General features: G+C 39.3%; 1 protein-coding gene across 1 annotated transcript; it reads right to left on the bottom strand.

Annotated features, from left to right (window-relative positions):
• Window positions 1-15,687: 15,687 nt before the first annotated feature.
• Window positions 15,688-20,717, bottom strand: Cst10 (cystatin 10 (chondrocytes)). Its single transcript, NM_021405.2, has 3 exons — window positions 20,352-20,717; window positions 18,572-18,685; window positions 15,688-15,996 (listed from the first exon to the last, which is right to left on the bottom strand). The coding sequence occupies exons 1-3, from the start codon at window positions 20,598-20,600 to the stop codon at window positions 15,913-15,915; spliced, it is 447 nt and encodes a 148-aa protein (NP_067380.1). The 5' UTR covers window positions 20,601-20,717; the 3' UTR covers window positions 15,688-15,912.
• Window positions 20,718-23,247: the final 2,530 nt, after the last annotated feature.

The following is a 23,247-nucleotide window of genomic DNA, read 5'->3' as shown; positions in this document are numbered from 1 at the left end:
AATATCATCTTTCTGAGATGCTAATGAGCTATCTTTTTATAGTACAATTTAAATATGAAGAGTAAAAGTAAATGTATTTAAAATAATGAAGAAACAAACTTATTCCTGCTCTGCATGATGTTGAGCATTCTCTAATAGGTGGGTCTTGTATTTAGCATCCTATCTGTATTTATTTATATCATGTGCATTCTTTTTATATCGATAAACTCGATACATAATTTCTCTATTCTCACACTTACAACCTTCTCATTTCATGTGCTGGGCTCTCCACAACTCATTACTTTGCATCTGGACTATCAAGCTTCACACCACTCCCTTAAACACCAGTTTCAAAACAAAACAAAACAAAACAAAACAAAACAAAACAAAACAAAAAACAATTTATACAGAAAACAAACTTATTTAGACACAGAGATCAACTGTTTGCCAATACTTGCTAACTATCCTGTGGAGGAAATGACATCACCTAATGTGTGACTGTGCCAGGTTTTGCCCTTTCCCTGGCAACTGTGTGAAGGCCCTGACTATGAATAAGCTTGAGAGGTACAAGTACCCAAACATGATGCTCTTAGATGAATCTTTACCCAAAGCAGTCTTTGTCATCATAGCCAGTGGGAACTGTTTCCAATTTTATCTGATTACAATATTTAGTGGCATAAAAGTGAGGTATCATCCTAACGTTATGTGTATGATATGATATATGTGGATAAAGCATGCATGTATTCTTCTTTGGAAACCAGACAACTAGGTATCTCTTTTGAAGTATTAAGAAAATTTATAGTCATAAATTGATATTAACCAGACATTCATTTCTCTGTCTAATATTTTCAGAGAAAATGAGCTCGTACCAGTCACGCTAAAAGTAAAATCGATGATTTTGAAATGTTAAATTCAAAATTTACTTTATAATCAATGATGCTAGAGAAAAACCATTTCCTTAGTTACTTTTGAATCTATTTTTATAACCATCTCTTACTGACATTTCAACAGAAATGACCCAACTTAAAATAAGACTGAAAGCAGTATTTTCAATATTGGTTTGGGACAGGTCTATAGGAATGCTAGAACACATGCTTCAAACTCTCTCCCAAGATGAGAATTATTTCAAACATTCTCTGACTATGATTCACATTCTTATTTGTTCAGATGTTGAAGGAGATGCCAGATTTTAAGAGTAACAATTTCAGGCTTGCTTGATGGAATTCTAGGGTCTGCCTGTGTTGGGATCACTGCTCAGGAACTTAAACTTTGCTTTCCAAAAAATAAAGAGAAGTCTAGCTTTGATGGATTCCATGTCCAAACTTACAACTGGCCTGGTGCCCAGAGTTGTATTTGGCTTGTACATGTGGATAAAGAGCCAAGTATGTAATGTGTAGGAGCCTGGTTCATATATAAGTAACACAGAGTACCCCTCAGAAAAAGGATATACTGTAAATTGGAGCTTATTTTGCTGGTCTATGTAGAGGTAGGTGGCAGATTTGGAGAGCACCAAAGATGCCCTAAAGGTGAGATGCTGGCTGCTCAAAAGATGTCATGCTGTGACACAGCTTCATTCTGTCACTACTCTGAGTCAATTGCAAATACCTATTGTAGTAATGCATACAGAAAAGAGACTTAGTATTCTCTCTTGATTTGTGTTTAGGTTGAAGTAAGCACATTATACAACATGTGACTTATTATGATTAGCCAATTTACTGACTGTAGGAAGTTGATGACAGCATCACATGATCCATGAAATAGGAAGACTCACACTTAGATTTCATAAATCAGGGTTTGCTCAACTCATGCCCCCAATAAGCAGGGTGCTGCATAGCACAATATTCTGTTTTTGTGCTGGGGAGTTGGGAGAAACTCAAGGCAGAGGAGTACCTTTCTTTCAAAACCAGAGAAGATGTTTCTTTCACAGTCTTTCTGTCTGGGCTGCATGCAGGGTACATGATTTCAGATACCCCTTACCCCTTCCTTTAATCAAAGATAGAAACTGTGTCTTTGCTCTGTTAAGGCACAATGCACAGTAACTCATTCTCTGCAGACCGGTCTGAATCCAGGGTCTTCTGAGAAGGTACCCTTATATGTTAGCTCAGCAAGTGAAATTATCAATTTTGCTATTTAAGAGAACCACAGAAGTCAGACCATCAGTTCTTTCTTACTGTACCTGCCCCATGCTCCAGTGAATACTCAAACAATATCCCTCAGCTCAGGGGAACATGTTAGAGTCAAACCTCCTGACATGCCTCCAATACATCTATGTGATGTCATGGTAACATGGCAGGCATATTCAGGTTGTTGTTTTCCAGAAACAAGAGTGAGTCTCTTGTCTTCACTGTGTCTATACCTACCTGTTCATGTGTACCTGTGAAGATTCTAGGAGAGCAGTAGCTGCTGGAAGTTCTGTTCTTTGGGGGCGTGTGAGAATCTATAGTCAGGCTTAGCAGTTGTTATTTCTTTGGAATTTTGAGGATCATTAAAAAAAGAAGATCTTTTAAGATTTTTGTTTTGTTGTTCTGTTTTGCTTTAAAGAAACCCTGTTGAGTGTGTGAAGAGTTACAAATTCACAGATTTGGGACCTGGGTGGTCATTTTAACTTGTTATTTACTCAAGTCACACCCTAAGATTAAAATTTGATTTTTAAAAATTTGTGCTTTTTATTGACCTTATTAATGATGACTTAAGACAGTTTAAGATCTCAAGATTACCCACCTGAGCATATGAACCTTTTAATTCTACCAATTCCCCTCAGGTTGATGACTGAACTTATATTTTGTGCATTGATTCTAAGATATGATTTATCTTAATTTTCCTTACTACTCTTCTATATGATGTTTTTAATTATAGTGACATTATAATTTTGATACCTACCTCACCTTAAATCTCTCAAAACAGATCATAAATGTGAAGAGGTTTTAGGTCAACACTTCTATGTGCTGGGTTTTGGGAGAGAAGAATGAGTTCTCTAGAGTAAGGTTTTGTCAGATGGCTCTAAAAAAAATCTTATAAGAGAATGTCACCATCAGAAACTCACTGAAACAGGAACGTGAGCCAGCATGACAGTAACAACTTCTGTGTGTGTGTGTGTGTGTGTGTGTGTGTGTGTTGGGGGGGGGGGATGGAACGGGGGGGGGGGGGGAGGGGTGAAGAAGCTCTCTCTCATGCAAGTTAGTCTTAGTGTCCTCATGCTGTCCTCAATGCCAGGCTTTAAAATAAGCGTGAGGATGCTGCCACCCAGTGGGCTTATGAATATAAACATCTTTCTCCAAGGCCAGTAATTTAGATTCTCATAACCTGAGGCTTTAAGTAAATGAATGTTTTAAAACCTATATAGAACATACGTATACCTTGCTGGGTCTACTGTGCCTTCAATACATGTTCCTTTAGACATTTCCAGTCAGTCAATGGCATAAACAAACTTCTTCACAGGTATTGAAATCACTGCTGCTTCCTTCTGAGCTTGTGGCAAATATGTTTTAAGATAGACTGGGAGAGCTAAAGTCTACAGACTTGATATTATTATTTTTATTATCAACATCGTTATTGAAATTAACTTATCTCATGCAAAACACCAGACAGCAGTTTTCCCTCCCTCTGCTCCAGAACTCCCTGATAATTTCTTTTCTTTAGAAACACTCCTACCATGTCACCTGCCGTTTCTCTGAAACATTTCTCATTATGGAGGGATGGTAAGATGCTAACGTAAACAAACATTGCTTCCTTCGTCTCCAAGGTTATCTGCCCATTTTCCAGTCACTTGGAATGGCCAGTTCTCTTCAGAGGAACAGTGAACTTAATGGACATCAACTCATCTCCAAATCAGAGACCACCCAGCAACTAGTACTCTGGAAGCTTTCTCAGTTCTTTACTTTCTTAATTTTTTTTTTCCAAAAAATTTACGGGCATGAGTGTTTTCTCTTCATGTATGTCTGTGTGTCATCGTTATCATCAGAACTGGCTTTCTATTCTCTGAAGAGAGATCACGAATTTTGCTTAAACAATCCTTTTGAGTTCGTGAAGTGCCCTCCACACTGACCCATGATAAAAAGTCATTCAAAAAGGTACAGGGGTCAGATTTACCTTCTGACCTAAAATATTGTAATGCAATTGATACAATGATTTACCCAGAAAGCTGGTTATAGTACTAACGGAGCTATGACAGTAACACATTATGTCATTGAAGACAAAAAAAATAAATTTCAAGAATCATCAGAACTGGGGGAAGAGCTGCTGTGGTTAGTAAGTAGTTACCTACAGGAAAGAAGTCCTTCCTCAAATATTGCTTTCCTACTTCTCCTCATCTTTTTCCTCTAACACCCACTTCCTGTCCAACTCCTCCAACTCTTCTCACTCCTCCTTTTGCTTATCTTGCTTTTGGGATATGGATGGTTGTGTTATACTACCTAGTTTGTCGTTGAGGAGAAGGAGTTAAATCATTCTTTTTACTACAATAGCTGGGCTTTTATTTGGCTTCTTAGAGTCAATCTCCTATTCTCTTTGGCTGCATAAAAAGACATGTGACCCTTACAGGGTGGAAGGGTGGCAAGAAGCAAGTGGGCAGAGGAGCCACCATGGGTCCAAGCATACGAAGTTATGCTGACTTTAGAGCCTGATTGAAGCTGAAAAAGAACTAGTGGATATAGAACCTCTCCATAGATTAAACTGTGCATTACTGGAGAAGGGCAGCAAGTCACTCTCCCCAGGTGTTTCAGAGTCCCAAAATGAGGTACAGTTCTGGCCTTCCCTACCTGTCTGCAGCCATTGTTGTAAGTGTTGTATTCTATTGTTTCTCAATCTAATCTAGTGTTCACAGTGCCGGGGGGGGGGAGGGAGAGAGAGAGACAGAGAGACAGAGAGAGAGAGAGAGAGAGAGAGAGAGAGAGAGAGAGAGAGAGAGAGAGAGAGAGAGAGAGAGAGATGCTTTTGTGTGTAAATGTTTTTACTGCTTGGGAATCTGTCTCCAAATAAAATATAAAACCCTCAGGTCAAGTTAGAAACAGAATAAATTAAGTTCCAGTTGCAGTTGGAAATCAATGCCTAGGAGAAAATCTGTGAACACTTTCTACAATGTCACATTTGTTCATATGTAGAAGAGCATACATGTGGAAACAAGCACTAAACAGAATGCTTTCATGGATATGCTTGCATGACTGCTTTCTCTACTGTCTTGCATATAGGTGTGACAGACCATTTTATGATCTGGGATGATATAAGATGCCAGCTGAACTCAAGGTGAAAAGGGTCTAAGGAGTTGCAATCACAGAGATCAGTCTTTTTTTAATATTTTTTATTACATATTTTTCCCAATTACATTTCCAATGCTATCCCAAAAGTCCCCCATACACTCCCCCGACTTCCCTACCCACCCATTCCCATTTTTTTTGGCCCTGGCATTCCCCAGTACTGGGGCATGTAAAGTTTGCATGTCCAATGGGCCTCTCTTTCCAGTGATGGCTGACTAGGCCATCTTTTGATACATATGCAGCTAGAGTCAAGAGCTCCGGGATACTGGTTAGTTCATAATGTTGTTCCACCTATAGGGTTGCAGATCCCTTTAGCTCCTTGGGTACTTTCTCTAGCTCCTCCATTGGGAGCCCTGTGATCCATCCAATAGCTGACTGTAAGCATCCACTTCTGTGTTTGCTAGGCCCCGGCACAGTCTCACAAGAGACAGCTACATCTGGGTCCTTTCGATAAAATCCTGCTAGTGTATGCAATGGTGTCAGCGTTTGGAAGCTGATTATGGGCTGGATCCCTGGATATGGTAGTCTCTAGATGGTCCATCCTTTCGTCTCAGCTCCAAACTTTGTCTCTGTAACTCCTTCCATGGGTGTTTTGTTCCCAATTCTAAGGAGAGGCATAGTGTCCACACTTCAGTCTTCATTCTTCTTGAGTTTCATGTGTTTAGCAAATTGTATCTTATATCTTGGGTATCCTAGGTTTTGGGCTAATATCCACTTATCAGTGAGTACATATTGTGTGAGTTCCTTAGTGAATGTGTTACCTCACTCGGGATGATGCCCTCCAGGTCCATCCATTTGGCTAGGAATTTCATAAATTCATTCTTTTTAATAGCTGAGTAGTACTCCATTGTGTAAATGTACCACATTTTCTGTATCCATTCCTCTGTTGAGGGGCATCTGGGTTCTTTCCAGCTTCTGGCTATTATAAATAAGGCTGTTATGAACATAGTGGAGCATGTGTCCTTCTTACCGGTTGGGACATCTTCTGGATATATGCCCAGGAGAGGTATTGCTGGATCCTCCGGTAGTACTATGTCCAATTTTCTGAGGAACCGCCAGACTGATTTCCAGAGTGATTGTACAAGCCTGCAATCCCACCAACAATGGAGGAGTGTTCCTCTTTCTCCACATCCTCACCAGCATCTGCTGTCACCTGAATTTTTTATCTTAACCATTCTGACTGGAGTGAAGTGGAATCTCAGGGTTGTTCTGATTTGCATTTCCCTGATGATTAAGGATGTTGAACATTTTTTCAGGTGCTTCCCTGCCATTCGGTATTCCTCAGGTGAGAAATCTTTGTTCAGTTCTGAGCCCCATTTTTTAATGGGGTTATTTTATTTTCTGAAGTTCACCTTCTTGCGTTCTTTATACATGTTGGATATTAGTCCCCTATCTGATTTAGGATAGGTAAAGATCCTTTCCCAATCTGTTGGTGGTCTTTTTTTTCTCATTGACGGTGTCTTTTGCCTTGCAGAAGCTTTGGAGTTTCATGAGGTCCCATTTGTCAATTCTCAATCTTACAGCACAAGCCATTGCTGTTCTATTCAGGAATTTTTCCCCATGTGCCCATATCTTCAAGGCTTTTCCCCACTTTCTCCTCTATAAGTTTCACTGTCTCTGGTTTTATGTGAAGTTCCTTGATCCACTTAGATTTGACCTTAGTACAAGGAGATAGGTATGGATCGATTCGCATTCTTCTACATGATAACAACCAGTTGTGCCAGCACCATTTGTTGAAAATGCTGTCTTTCTTCCACTGGATGGTTTTAGCTCCCTTGTCGAAGATCAAGTGACCATAGGTGTGTGGGTTCATTTCTGGGTCTTCAATTCTATTCCATTGGTCTACTTGTCTGTCAGTATACCAGTACCATGCAGTTTTTATCACAATTGCTCTGTAATAAAGCTTTAGGTCAGGCATGGTGATTCCACCAGAGGTTCTTTTATCCTTGAGAAGACTTTTTGCTATCCTAGGTTTTTTGTTATTCCAGATGAATTTGCAGATTGCTCTTTCTAATTCGTTAAAGAATTGAGTTGGACTTTTGATGGGGATTGCATTGAATCTGTAGATTGCTTTTGGCAAGATAGCCGTTTTTACAATGTTGATCCTGCCAATCCATGAGCATGGGAGATCTTTCCATCTTCTGAGATCTTCTTTAATTTCTTTCTTCAGAGACTTGAAGTTTTTATCATACAGATCTTTCACTTCCTTAGTTAGAGTCATGCCGAGATATTTTATATTATTTGTGACTATTGAGAAGGGTGTTGTTTCCCTAATTTCTTTCTCAGCCTGTTTATTCTTTGTGTAGAGAAAGGCCATTGACTTGTTTGAGTTAATTTTATATCCAGCTACTTGACTGAAGCTGTTTATCAGGTTTAGGAGTTCTCAGGTGGAATTTTTAGGGTCACTTATATATACTATCATATCATCTGCAAAAAGTGATATTTTGACTTCCTCTTTTCCAATTTGTATCCCCTTGATCTCCTTTTGTTGTCGAATTGCTCTGGCTAATACTTCAAGTACTATGTTGAAAAGGTAGGGAGAAAGTGGTCAGCCTTGTCTTGTCCCTGATTTTAGTGGGATTGCTTCCAGCTTCTCTCCATTTACTTTGATGTTGGCTACTGGTTTGCTGTAGATTGCTTTTATCATGTTTAGGTATGGGCCTTGAATTCCTGATCTTTCCAAGACTTTTATCATGAATGGGTGTTGGATCTTGTCAAATGCTTTTTCTGCATCTAACGAGATGATCATGTGTTTTTTGTCTTTGAGTTTGTTTATATAGTGGATTACATTGATGGATTTTCGTATATTAAACCATCCCTGCATCCCTGGAATAAAACCTACTTGGTCAGGATGGATGATTGCTTTAATGTGTTCTTGGATTCGGTTAGCGAGAATTTTATTGAGGATTTTTGCATCGATATTCATAAGAGAAATTGGTCTGAAGTTCTCTATCTTTGTTGGATCTTTCTGTGGTTTAGGTATCAGAGTAATTGTGGCTTCATAAAATGAGTTGGGTAGAGTACCTTCTACTTCTATTTTGTGAAATAGTTTGTGCAGAACTGGAATTAGATCTTCTTTGAAGGTCTGATAGAACTCTGCACTAAACCCGTCTGGTCCTGGGCTTTTTTTGGCTGGGAGACTTTTAATAACTGCTTCTATTTCTTTAGGGGATATGTGACTGTTTAGATCATTAACCTGATCCTGATTTAAGTTTGGTACCTGGTATCTGTCCAGAAATTTGTCCATTTCGTTCAGGTTTTCCAGTTTTGTTGAGTATAGCCTTTTGTAGAAGTTTCTGATGGTGTTTTGGATTTCTTCAGGATCTGTTGTTATGTCTCCCTTTTCATTTCTGATTTTGTTAATTAGGATTTTGTCCCTGTGCCCTCTAGTGAGTCTAGCTAAGGGTTTATCCTTCAAAGGATAATAACAGAAAAAAAAAAAAAACAATACAAGGACAGAAATCACGCCCTAGAAAAAGCAAGAAAGTAATCCCTCAACGAACCAAAAAGAAGACAGCCACAAGAACAGAATGCCAACTCTAACAACAAAAATAATAGGAAGCAACAATTACTTTTCCTTAATATCTCTTAATATCAATGGACTTAATTCCCCAATAAAAAGACATAGACTAACAGACTGGCTACACAAACAGGCCCCAACATTCTGCTGCTTACAGGAAACCCATCTCAGGGAAAAAGACAGACACTACCTCAGAGTGAAAGGCTGGAAAACAATTTTCCAAGCAAATGGTCTGAAGAAACAAGCTGGAGTATCCATTCTGATATCGAATAAAATCAACTTCCCACCCAAAGTTATCAAAAAAGACAAGGAGGGACACTTCATACTCATCAAAGGTAAAATCCTCCAAGAGGAACTCTCAATTCTGAATATCTATGCCCCAAATGCAAGGGCAGCCACATTCATTAAAGACACCTTAGTAAAGCTCAAAGCACACATTGCACCTCACACAATAATTGTGGGAGACTTCAACACACCACTTTCATCAATAGACAGATAGTGGAAACAGAAACTAAACAGGAACACAGTGAAACTAACAGAAGTTACGAAACAAATGGACTTAACAGATATCTACAGAACATTTTATCCTAAAACAAAAGGATATACCTTCTTCTCAGCACCTCACGGGACCTTCTCTTCTCCAAAATTGACCATATAATTGGTCATAAAACAGGCCTCAACAGATACAAAAATATTGAAATTGTCCCATGCATCCTATCAGACCACCATGGACTAAGGCTGATCTTCAATAACAACATAAATAATGGAAAGCCAACTTTCACATGGAAACTGAATAACACTCTTCTCAATGATACCTTGGTCAAGGATGGAATAAAGAAAGAAATTAAAGACTTTTTAGAGTTTAATGAAAATGAAGCCACAACATACCCAAACCTGTGGGACACAATGAAAGCATTTCTAAGAGGGAAACTCATAGCTCTGAGTGCCTCCAAGAAGAAACTGGAGAGAGCACACACTAGCAGCTTGACAACACATCTAAAAGCTCTAGACAAAAAGGAAGAAAATTCACCCAAGAGGAGTAGATGGCAGGAAATAATCAAACTCAGGGGTGAAATCAACCAAGTGGAAACAAGACGAACTATTCAAAGAATTAACCAAATGAGGAGTTGGTTCTTTGAGAAAATCAACAAGAGATCAGTCTTGAAATAAAGAACAAAATACAGCTGACAGTTCCTGTGGCTGAGTCACAGGTAGAATCCACCAAAGGCTTCAAGGACATCCCTGAATATCCAGCACAGACTCTGATAGGACTCAGTGTTCAAACTGAGTATATCAGATCTATATTAGTATTGTGATAAGAGACAAATGTTGGAGGAAAGGTTAAGCTCTGAATCCCCGGGGATGAAAGAAAAAACTCAGCAACACTTGTAAACAGCATATAGACATCTTTTGGTTTACACAAAGGGTCAACATAGGACCTCAAAGGACACCATGCTTAAGATCCTGTGTAAAATAGTGGACCATTTGCATTATAATCTATACACATATGCTGGCTTACTTTTTTGTTATTTAAATTTTTTAAGATGTTCATTTATGAGTACCATACTTAAATAATTTCATCTCTTTCTTTCCCTTTCATCCCTTTATTCCCAAGTCCCCTCATATTTCCTCACAATTTAGTGACTGCTTTTTTAATTGTTGTTTTGTCATTGTCCTTGTCGTTGTCATTGTTGTTGTTGTTGTGTGTTGTATAAAACCTAGTGAATCCACTTAGTGTTACTTGTGTGTACATGTGTTTAGGATTAACCTCCAGCTTCTAGGGATTGAAAGATTGATCAAGGACTTGTCTCATTGTCTGCATATTTAAACACCCTCCCAAGTGATTCATAGCACCTAGTCCAACATATTCTTAGGGAAAAATCATAAAAAAAGGTCTTTAGACATTTAGCCAGATACACTATTTTGAAAATAGTTTTCCTTTAGAGGTATGTCTGATAGGGATGCCTGTATTTATTAGGTAGTAGTTGCTTTGTTTTGCTTTAATATAGTTTATGCTCATGTCATTCCTACAAAAGGTCCTATTTCTTTTTCTTTGACTAAAGTTAAATTTTTATGGAGTTTTCTTATTATTTTCTGCTATTATACCAGGACCAATATGTCCTTTTAATACAGTTTTAACTAAACATCCAGTTTTAACTAAATTTTATTCTCTTATGTAATCAATGCTTTCTCCCTCTCTGCCTTGAGAAGTAGAGAGAGTGAAAACAAACAATGCCCACTAGATGGGCCCAGGATCTCTGTGGTTTCTCTATGGCACTGGAGACAGGAACAGGGTGTTTTGTGAGAAAGGTATTGAGAAGGACAGTGGGGTTTACCTTCCTACAAGTTCTCTAGCACTAATGGGCTTTGATTATCAAGAAAAAGGAAAATGCTCCGAGGTCTGGTGGTACACAGGGCTATATTTCCATCTGCTTCAAAGGCTGAGGAAAGAAGATTTCCCATTTGAGGTTCACTGAGCCTACCGAAAAAGTTCATATCAGTCTAACTAACAATGGAAAATAAATAATACTTAAATAACATTCTGAAGCTATAGCTTCCTTGTTAGAACATATAAGGGGCCCTATGTTCAATTTGCGTTACTGCCAAAAGTAAATTAAATTAAAATTGACAGTAAATAGAAGATGAGAAGGAGGAGGAAATATTATGGAACAGTCAATTTTCAACTTCATGTTCTCTAGAAAACTCTCAGTTTCTGCTCTAGATAGATGTGGTGCTGTGACAGTGACAAAGAGAGAAGTTATTTTAGGATACAGTATGAAAATGAATATTTAAATTTTTATCATGCAATTCTATTGTTAAAAATGATAGATATTTATAAGATAAATGTTGCTGTCCCTTGTGCACATTTCAGATTAGAAAAAAAAATCTCCCAAAAGAGAGTTTGGTCTCTAAAAATCATCCACTAAAACCAAATTGGAAGGGACTAAAGAGAGTGCTCAGTGATTAGGCACACTAGCTATTCTTCCAGAGGTCAGGTGTTCATTCCCAATACTTTCATGGAAGCTCACAGCTTTCTGTAACTCCAGTTCTGGGAGACCCAACACTCTCACTCAGTCTCTGCAGGTACTGTACATAGTAGTGTACAAATATACATGCAGACAAAAACACCCAAAGAAATATGAAAATAAAACCAAATATTTTTATTAAGTGAAAGGTTAAACCTTATCAGATAAGGATCTTTGTGTAGTTGGCAGGTTGGAATGAAAATTATAAAGATTAAAATGGTGTTTCACAAATAGCATTCTATTTCTATGAGAGTCCTGTTTTACATGCATGCCTTTGAAAATAAATACCAAAGATCAATGTAAAATACACCCTCAAATGTACATATCCATAATGTTAAAATTATAATTTTCAAATTTAAAAAATTATTTCCTCCTGATTTCTCCAACGAAAATGTTTCAATTGGTAAAAGGTTTCATACCATTAACAAGTCGAATGTTTAAAATGTCCTCATAGAGTCCTCATTTCTTATCCCTGTATATGTTAAGATACACATAAGCTATAAAGTTGTACATGTTCACATGATATATGAATATGTATATTAGCATGTGAGCATATTTATAACTTTTATCTTCAGGAATAAATGATCACAACTCTCAAGTTGCAGATCAGAAGTACAGTTTCTAAGATCAGGACCTGCATGTCTGTCTTTTGCCTATATTGGAGCCATAGGTATATGAACTGCCTCTGTTTACTTAAACTCTGACACAGTATCCCACAAGGCTGTGTTCCTTTCCATCAGAGGTTTTCTCCAATATTTTGTTTGCTTTCCAGAAAATAACCAGACACTGAGTTTAAGACTCATCCTTAGGACCCTGATATAGCTGTCTCGTGTGAGGCTATGCCAGTGCCTGGAAAATACAGAAGTCGATGCTCACAGTCATCTATTGGATGGAGCGCAGGGTCCCCAATGAAGGAGTTAGAGAAAGTACCTAAGGAACTGAAGGGGTCTGCAACACTATAGGTGAAACAACAATATGAGCTAACCAGTACCCCCAAATCTCCCTGGGACTAAACCATCAATCAAAGAAAACACATGGTGAGACTCATGGCTCTAGCTGCATATGTAGCAGAAGATGGTCTAGTCGGCCATCATTGGGAAGAGAGGCCCCTTGGTCTTGCAAACTTTATATGCCCCAGTACAGGGGAACGTGAGGGCCAAGAAGTGGGAGTGGATGGGTAGGGGAGCAGGGCGGGGGGGGGGAGGGTATGAGGGACTTTGAGGAAAGCATTTAAAATGTAAATGAAGAAAATAATAGTAAAAAAGACTCATCCTTAGGGAGTTTGTATTCACTAAAATAGAGTAGAAGGTACAACTGTGACTTTTGAGTACAGATGTGGATTGGTTTCTGGTCATTTCTGTGTTTCTTTAGGTCAGGTTCCTTGGGTGCAGCTGATGTGGTTACTGATTCTGCACACAAGTAGTTGATTTCAGAAAAGCCCCAATGAGAATATAAGGTGGGGTAACAAGAATGCAGGATAGATGTGTGGAAAAAAGATGAACAGAGGAATTGGGTAGAATTGCAGGAACAACTTTATGGTTAAGAAGCTGAGCAACATCCTCAGTCCTCAGGCCATCCCCATTAATCTTGTTAATAAAGGACCTTCCCACTTCTGTACCCAAAGACAGAGCTACTGGGCACTTCTTGTGATATGGACTCAGTCTCTGGAGTTCAGTTAGCTGATGGCAAATCAAATTTTGCAGGGAGTTGTGGGTAATTTATCAGAGCAAAGAAATGGGGAGGCCCACAGGTTATTAGAGACATTCCAGGAGACAGTGGGACTTGGGCACATTTGATCACTTACATTATAAACTGGAGAAATAAAACTCTACTATATCACTTCTACTGTCAGACTGTCCTCATGACATCTCCATGGAGACCACACAGTTATAGTGAGGAATAGTGAGCAGATACCACCAGCCTACCTCATGCCTTATTACAAAGTTGAAACATTAAAATTTATGTTTAGTTCCTAAATTTTCTAGATAATACAAATGTATTTTGAACATCAAGACTATGTTTAACAGCCAAGTGTTGTGTTTCATATCTGTGGTCCTAGTATTTAGGAAGTAGAGGCAGGAAAAGAGAGATCATGTTTCAAAAAGAACCAAGATAGTTCTTTTTTCTTTATTAGATATTTCCTTTATTTACATTTCAAATGTTACCCCCTTTTCTAATTTCCTCTCCAAAAATCCCCTATCCCCTTTCCCCTCCCCTTGCTCCCCAACCTACTCAGTCCTGCTTCCTGGCCCTGGCATTCCCCTATACTGGGGCATAGGACCTTCACAAGACCAAGGGCCTATCCTCCCACTGATGACGGACTAGGTCATCCTCTGCTACATATGCAGCTAGAGCCATGAGTCTTACCATGTGATTTCTTTGATTGGTGGTTTAGTCCCAGGGAGATTAGGGGGTGCTGGTTAGTTCACATTGTTGTTCCTCCTATAAGGCTGCAAACCCCTTCAGCTCCTTGGGTACTTTCTCTGGCTCCTTCACTGGGGACCCTGTGCTCCATCCAACGGATGACTGTGAGCATCAACTTCTGTATTTGTCAGGCACTGTCAGAGGATCTCAAGAAACACTATATCAGGCTCTTGTCAGCAACACCTTGTTGGCATCTGCAATAGTGTCTGGGTTTGGTGGTTATTTATGGGATGAATACCCAGGTGGGGCAGTTTCTGGATGGTCATTCCTTCAGTCTCTGCTCCGAACTTTGTCTATGTAACTCCTTCCATGGGTATTTTGTACCCCATTCTAAGAAGGATTGAAGTATCCACACTTCGGTCTTCCTTCCTGAGTTTCATGTGTTTTGCAAATTGTATCTTGGGTATTCTGAGTTTCTGGGCTGATATCCACTTAGCAATGATTGCATATCATGTGTGTTCTTTTGTGATTGGGTTACCTCACTCAGGATGATATCCTCCACATCCATTTTCTTATGTTTCTATAAATATATCCTTCCCTTTTAGATTTTTTAGCTCACTGAATGACATGTATTAAAGGAATGCCCTAATGGTTTTCTAACTTCTTTTGGTATCTGTTGTAATGTCTCATTTTTCCTTATTTGTTTTTAATCAATGTGCATATCCTATTTTTCTCTTTTGGCCATTTGGCTCTGGAATCATCGGATACTATTTATTCTTTGAAAGAACCAATCTGTTTTGTATTTTTAAATTTCCATTTCATTACTTTCTGACATCAGTTTTTTTTTCCTATTATTTGATTTGAAGTTTAGGTTTTCCTTGGTTTTTCAAGGTCTTCTAGTACGTCAAGAAGTAAGAAGACCTGAGAGCATTTATCCATAACCTCCACAGATCACAGCAGGATGTAAAATAATGGAGGGAGTAAGGCATTTATTCCTTCTGGATTATGTCACTCCAATTGGATGCTGATTGGCACCTTATTTTACAGACACACACACACACACACACACACACACACACACACACACACACACACAAAGCTCTCATTCACATATGCTTCAAAACATATCACAGATAGAAGTAGAAGTGAATCATTGTGTGTAGAATCTCTGGGTATTTTAGCTGTGTCAATGATGTGTCCCATTGTGTTACTTCACACATGAGTGAAGTCTAGTCATAACAACATCATTTGCTTCACTGATACCTTTCAAGGCTGTTTCTTAAGTTATATGACAACAGTTTAATGTTTCTTTCCCAACCCTTCTGTATCTTCCAGGAACAAGTCTTCAGGAACACTTGAGCACTGTGATGATATCTCTGCTCTATTGGAGTAGATAGTTATTCTAGTAGCTAGGTATTCCCAAGTAGGTATTATTTGCTGTGCAATGTACATGTGAGTATGATGTTTAATCTCTTCAATACTCCATTGTACATTCCTATGTGCCTCAACACAACAATAACTCAGAAGGACCTATGGCTATTTTTTTATTGAGCAAATAATGAACAGTGGGCCTTTGAAAAACAAGTAGATGAAAGGAACAAGGGAACTGTCACTTAGGTGTGCAGGGCCTATCTCTACTTTTCTCTTGGTGCTATCATTCTCAAGAGACAACCTTTGGGACTAAGATCTCTGTCTGAGGAAAGGAGAACTTAAGGATAAGATTGAGTAAAAGTAAGAGACAATCAGCAGAAGTGTAGCCTGACATATATCCTCAGAAATTGTAACAGTTGAAGTTTGTCATGGACATCTTGTTCAGCCAAGGTGCAACGTTGATCTGGAAATTACAGATGACCCTCTACAAAAGAAGAGAGTGAGAAAGGGACAGTCAGTGTTGGTTATAACTCTAAGAAAAGATACTCAGCCCAGGCACAACTGGTTGTTATCATGTAGAAGAATGCGAATCGATCCATACTTATCTCCTTGTACTAAGGTCAAATCTAAGTGGATCAAGGAACTTCACATAAAACCAGAGACACTGAAACTTATAGAGGAGAAAGTGGGGAAAAGCCTTGAAGATATGGGTACAGGGGAAAGATTCCTGAACAGAACAGCAATGGCTTGCTCTGTAAGATCGAGAATTGACAAATGGGACCTAATGAAACTCCAAAGTTTCTGCAAGGCAAAAGACACCGTCAATAGGACAAAAAGACCACCAACAGATTGGGAAAGGATCTTTACCTATCCTAAATCAGATAGGGGACTAATATCCAACATATATAAAGAACTCAAGAAGGTGGACTTCAGAAAATCAAATAACCCCATTAAAAAATGGGGCTCAGAACTGAACAAAGAATTCTCACCTGAGGAATACCGAATGGCAGAGAAGCACCTGAAAAAATGCTCAACATCCTTAATCATCAGGGAAATGCAAATCAAAACAACCCTGAGATTCCACCTCACACCAGTCAGAATGGCTAAGATCAAAAATTCAGGTGACAGCAGATGCTGGCGTGGATGTGGAGAAAGAGGAACACTCCTCCATTGTTGGTGGGATTGCAGGCTTGTACAACCACTCTGGAGATCAGTCTGGCGGTTCCTCAGAAAACTGGATATAGTACTACCGGAGGATCCAGCAATACCTCTCCTGGGCATATATCCAGAAGATGCCCCAACTGGTAAGAAGGACACATGCTCCACTATGTTCATAGCAGCCTTATTTATAATAGCCAGAAGCTGGAAGGAACCCAGATGCCCCTCAACAGAGGAATGGATACAGAAGATGTGGTACATCTACACAATGGAGTACTACTCAGCTATTAAAAAGAATGAATTTATGAAATTCCTGGCCAAATGGATGGACCTGGAGGGCATCATCCTGAGTGAGGTAACACATTCACAAAGGAACTCACACAATATGTACTCACTGATAAGTGGATATTAGCCCAAAACCTAAGATACCCAAGATATAAGATACAATTTCCTAAACACATGAAACTCAAGAAAAATGAAGACTGAAGTGTGAACACTATGCCCCTCCTTAGAAGTGGGAGCAAAACACCCTTGGAAGGAGTTACAGAGACAAAGTTTGGAGCTGAGATAAAAGGATGGACCATGTAGACACTACCATATCCGGGGATCCATCCCATAATCAGCTTCCAAATGCTGACACCATTGCATACACTAGCAAGATTATGCTGAAAGGACCCTGATATAGCTGTCTCTTGTCAGAGTATGCCTGGGCCTAGCAAGCATAGAAGTGGATGCTCACAGTCGGCTATTGGATGGATCACATGGCCCCCAATGAAGGAGCTAGAGAAAGTACCAAAGAAGCTAAAGGGATCTGCAACACTATAGGTGGAACAACATTATGAACTAACCAGTACCCCGGAGCTCTTGACTCTAGCTGCATATGCATCAAAAGATGGCCTAGTCGGCCATCACTGGAAAGAGAGGCCCATTGGACACGCAAACTTTATATGCCCCAGTACAGGGGAACGCCAGGGCCATAAAAGGGGAGTGGGTGGGTAGGGGAGAGGGGGTGGGTGGCTATGGGGGACTTTTGGTATAGCATTGCAAATGTAAATGAGCGAAATACCTAATAAAAAATGGAAAAAAAAAAAAAAAAAAAAAAAAAAAAAAAAAAAAAAGATACTCAGCCTGAAGTATTAGAGGGGAGTGGGAGTAATATAAACGAGGCCACTCATTCCTCCCTATAAGCTCTGCTAAGTTTCAACATACACAGACTGACTCTGCAGCATCCATTCATTATTTTTCTCATGCTTCTAGTCCTTCAGATGGCACATGTCTTTCACTCTAGTGGCTCATACAATTCTGCATTGTCCTTCTCTAGCACAACTTTCAAAGTAGCAGCTTGTAAATGAGGGAAAAAATCCCTAGATGTCAGCCCAGAAAATAAGGCTTGGTGTCTCTTAGTTTCACCCACATGGCAATAGTTCCTTCACCTTCATCTGGGCAGGGGCTCAGGTTAGGATTGAGCAAAGTTTCTTCTCTTCAGAAATAACTCCTGTAGCAGACTCCATCATTTCAGCAGGAAACACTTCAAAAACAACTAGCACTCCAATTTCCAGAATAAACTCATTGAACAATTGGTATTTATAATATGGCCAACTATATTCACCCATGTATCATCCTATGTCAGCATGGGTCTGTATCACCATTACCTGACATAATATTACACATGTGTACCTATTCATGAGTTATACCCCTGACATACACGTTTACAGTTAGTTGCACACACACACACACACACACACACACACACACACACACACATCTTTCTTCACACACTTATGTACCTGCATATAAACCCTCTCAGATGTATGTACCCACATAAAACAACATGTTTGTATACACCTCTGCCTGCCTTCATGTTAACTCCATATATTGTATGTTTTAATACATATGTATACCTTCTGCTGATCTGGCTGTTCATTGAAGGGACAATCAACCAAATTAGACTCAGTTTTGGTACATGTGGTTCGGCCTAGCTCAATTTTCAAGTAGTAGTTCTTCCCAGCCACAACCTATAGTGAAAAAATTAGGATTACATACATCTCTCCAGTCAAGTTCATATGCATGTAGTCAGTTTACATTACATAGATAGTGTTCATAGTAGCATCCATGAGTTGAGAGAACTATCAACCAGAGAACATCTAAGCTATCTTTCAATAGAGTATCCACAGGCTTTGAATTCAAGTCATTTCCTTCTGAGAAACACATCACATAATGACATGGTTCAACAAGAATCATTACACATGAGAGGGATATAATATGTCAAAATTTGTGACATTAGCTGATTATTGCAAGAGGAAAAGTAGGGCTGATCTCCAGTTATAATTTTCAAAATGGGACAGTAATGAGATTTACATATATGTGTGTTGACTATGCTGTGGCTGTGTTGCTGTGTGCTGCTTAAAATTGAATACAGTCTATACCATATACTTTCTTTTCAAGCTGACCTTAGAAGTGGGTTTTCAGTATGACTCTGACATCTTCTCATCTTTGTAACTTTCATGTTTGGTGAAGGCTTACTCCATGATGGAGAGGCAGAATCTATGGAGGTCATCTCTATGTGTGTGTGTGTGTGTGGGGTCAATGTCTAGGGTATTAGCCATAATACTTCCATCTGAGAATAATGGCACCATCCCCAAGGTTTTCTCTAAGAATACTTAGGGCCACCATGTAGAAGTCAACAAGTCTTATTTTGACAGTTTGAAGTCACTTGCTTACTTTACTTAGGAAAGTACTTGTCGGGACACTAGTATGAACTCTCAGAAAACATTAGAGCAATAAGACAGTTGTTCTCATCTGTTGACAGAGTCATGTTCACGTTATAGATAGTGACTGCTGAGAAATTTGGCTCCAAAGTATTATACTGTAAAGAATTATAAAGCACATGAACAAGCTAAAATGTTTACAAGGGGACTTGGCTATAGCATTATACAAAGAAGATATGGCTGAGCAAGCCACAGATGGATAGATCCTTAAATAATTCCAAAGTCAGGAAAGCTGAGTAGAGTCTGTTAGAAGAAAGGATACAGAGGGAACTGAACAAAGATGTCAGCTTAAGCAGGAGATATCCGTCTTCACACATCAGCAAACTGAATGAGTCTGCAAGTTAGGTAACTGAGGATGTCTATGATTTCTGATTTTTCAAATGGAATCTTGCACATATACTCCTTTACATCAAGAACTGCTCACTGAAAGAAGTATTTAGTTTTGGTTCATTAAAAAACTAAATGCACATAATCATACATTCCAATACACATACTCTTGAGAGACGGAAAGAATGGACCAGGCATGGCTGAATATAACACGGAGGTGAAGGAGCTACATAGCGGCATAGCTCACAATCACTTGTAATTTATGCTTCCTTTTGGGCTTCATCTCTCTCTCTCTCTCTCTCTCTCTCTCTCTCTCTCTCTCTCTCTCTCTCTCTCTCTCTCCACACACACACATACATACATACAAATAAACTTAAAAATCTAAACTTTCTTTTAAAAAGGTTAATGATCATTTGTCAAGAGTTATCTGTGGGTCCTATTTTTTGTGCTACATGCAATGAAGACATTCTCCCCCTGGTGGCACACAGAAGTTGAGAATAGGGAGAATAAGGGAATATTGGGTGACAGCAAAGAAACTTCTAAAGTACAAAGCCAAAGCCATCTATCCCTTCGGCCAGACACCCACCTGCTGGCTGGCGCTCATCAGTCGTATTGGCTTGCTAAGATACAGGTCATTGTCCATATCATTGTAGGTTCTAACAGCAAACTTTACCACTTTCTGCACCTCCTTATCCTTAGGGTCAGCTGGCTCCACTCCACCTAATACCACCTGCTTGGCTTCAGCATTAGTACTGGCTTCAGGGATCACAGCCAGGGTCAGTGTCAAGGCCACAGCAGCCAACACAGGCATCGAGGGGCTCAGCAAACTTGCCATGGTTGATGAAGCTTTAGAGGAGCAGAGAAGAAATGATCCAGATTGAGCCTGGTCTGCTGCATGGCTTTTTAACCTGAAGAGTCAAGCTGCCAGGTCCTCCTCCCTCCAGCCCAGTTTTCCCCACCCCTAGATCCTCCTTGTTCCATACTGCCCTACTCCACTGACTCACAACTTCTTCCACCTCTGGGCTCTCTTTTCATAAGTCCTAGCCCCCTTCTCTTGTCTCATCTCCTTTCCATTAGCACTTAGTTCTTCTGCTTTCTCCCCATGGATCTTACTGCTATGTGTTCCTCTCTCCAGGTCACCTTGGACTCTACAACAGGAGTCTCACCCTTCTGGTTCTGAAAAGCGTTTAATCTTGAGCTCAAGTTTTATTAAAAAGAGAAAGAGAAAATGCAGGTTGGCCCCCCTAAGGTCTTTACAGGTCAGTGGTATCCATTATGTCAAGAACAGGAAATCTGCAGTTCAGGATGTTAGTTGAGAGGTTCCAGAAACAACCAGTGACCTTTCCTGGGGGGTAATGTCTTTGCCAAATACACTGAATTATCCTTTATCTGGATAAAGGGCAAAGATCCTCTTAACAGGATTCACTGGTATCAGTCTGGTAAGTCAATAAATGAACTTCCTAGAGTTTCTCCCTGGGCTTGAGCCTATAGAACTTAGAAACAGATTTAATGACTGAGCCCTGTATGTGACATTGCAGCATTCAGCCCAGTACAAAAATGCTATGAACATGGTATATTCCCTTTAAAGTTTTCTAGTAGACACATTAAAATATGTGAAGTAGATGAAACTTTTTCAATATATTTTGTAACAGCATATTAAATATTATCTCACATGTAGATATAATTCTTAACACATAGCTTATGTTCCTTGGTGATCTGTGTGCTAAATCTTTGGATTCTCTGTACTGTTAGGAAAGATAGTCCTTCAATCTGGACCTATTTCTAAAAACTCATGACTATGTCCTCAAAACCATGATATACTACAATCAAGTATTAGTCTGTGTTCTGGGAACAATGAATAAAGTTAATGGAAGTATAAGTGCTCTTCTTGCTGTAAATGAAAGAGAAGGACAGTGAAAGAAAGATGGATATTACTGGACTCTCATGAAAGGTGGCTTTTGAGATCCTAAAACACAGAGGTTCTGTCTAGCCCATTAAACCAGAACCCCAGACAGAGAGAATGATCCTGAGACTTGCCTCTTCTAGAAATACAGAACACTGAGGAGCAGGGAAGGAGTATTGTATGGTATCTCACCCTGGCAGGTGTGAGAACTCAGGGTCAAACTGAGGGAAAGGCACGTAAATGAAGATAAATACCAGAGTGTGGTCTGTTCCTGCTGCTCCACTGAGGGAGCCCCACTGTCACATTGACATTTTCCCCCTCTGTTTAGAACACTTACCTATTTTACTGAACTCAGCATGAGAGAGATATGTTTAATATAGGATGAATGCTCCATTTTATGTGTCACCCTCCAACAAAATTAGATAATGTTCTCAGAAAGCTTTCTGGTGCTCCTGATCTCACCTAGACCCTGTCTGTGCCTAAAGCTTTGATATTACTCCTGTCTTGAGAATAGTGCCATAGCGTTTTGCGTTGGTTTTGGTTCATTCGTTTGTTTGTTTGTTTCTTAATCCAATGTCAATTCTTTTTTTGTCATGAACCACAGGACTTGTTCCTAGAAACCTGCTAAGGACAGAAAGGTAATGAATAAAGGACAGACACATGTAGAGTGAAGCTGGGATCTAACAATTACCCTGCAACCCATAACCTTGTTTTTTTGTTTGTTTGGTTTTTTGTTTTTGTTTGTTTTTTTTTTTTTTTTTGTTACATACAGCATAAGGTTAGGTTCTGGGCCATCTCAGTTGGAGATCTCTGTAGAAGAACACCCCAGGATATAAACATCCTGAAGGAGGAAGCTTTAGCTGCCAGTCTTTGGACAGAGACCAATTGCTCATAAACAATCATACTTGGACTTCTAAGAAAAGCTTTATTATTTCTCCAAAGTCTGTGGCATATGGGTATTTGTTTTGCAAGTGTTTTCATAGGTCTAAGTCCTGGGAAGTCTTCCACATGGCTGTATTCATGTCAAAATACACATTCACTCAGGGTTTTATTCTCTTGGGGTTTCATCTTCTCTGTTCACTTTTTTCCTCCATGTGTATGAAATTGGTCAGCTCTGTATTTTGTGGGCTGATTCAGCCTCATCTTAGGACAATGAAGGGCTCACATATGTCCCTATTAGTGGGATGGGTAGAAAATATTCTGAATAGATAATTGGTTTCACTTATTTTCTTTATCTTACCCTTTGTACAGAAAAATGATTCTGTGACAAATAACAAGTGAATGTATCCAACTTTGCTAGAAATATCAGATGACCCCTAGTTGATTCAGTGGCGCCAAGGTCAGGCTTAGGAACCTAGGGGAGGAGGTGATTCCAGCTCTGCTCTGGACTTGAGGTTGATAAGTGATGTCAGTCTATCAAGATAAGATAGGAGTGTTATAACATCTCTGTATATAAAGATGCAGGGGAAGCAACAGGTGGTGATGTACAAGCTGTAACAATGATACAGAATATATAGCTGAGACAGTCAATGATGGATGATATTAGGAACAACAGCTGCTCAATGTAGATGAGACAGCT

This window comes from Mus musculus, chromosome 2, assembly GCF_000001635.26.
Source record: "Mus musculus strain C57BL/6J chromosome 2, GRCm38.p6 C57BL/6J".
In the NCBI taxonomy this organism is placed as follows: Eukaryota; Metazoa; Chordata; class Mammalia; order Rodentia; family Muridae; genus Mus; species Mus musculus.
The sequence above is the reverse complement of the archived record's forward strand: the minus strand, read 5'-3'. Positions and strand labels throughout refer to the sequence as shown.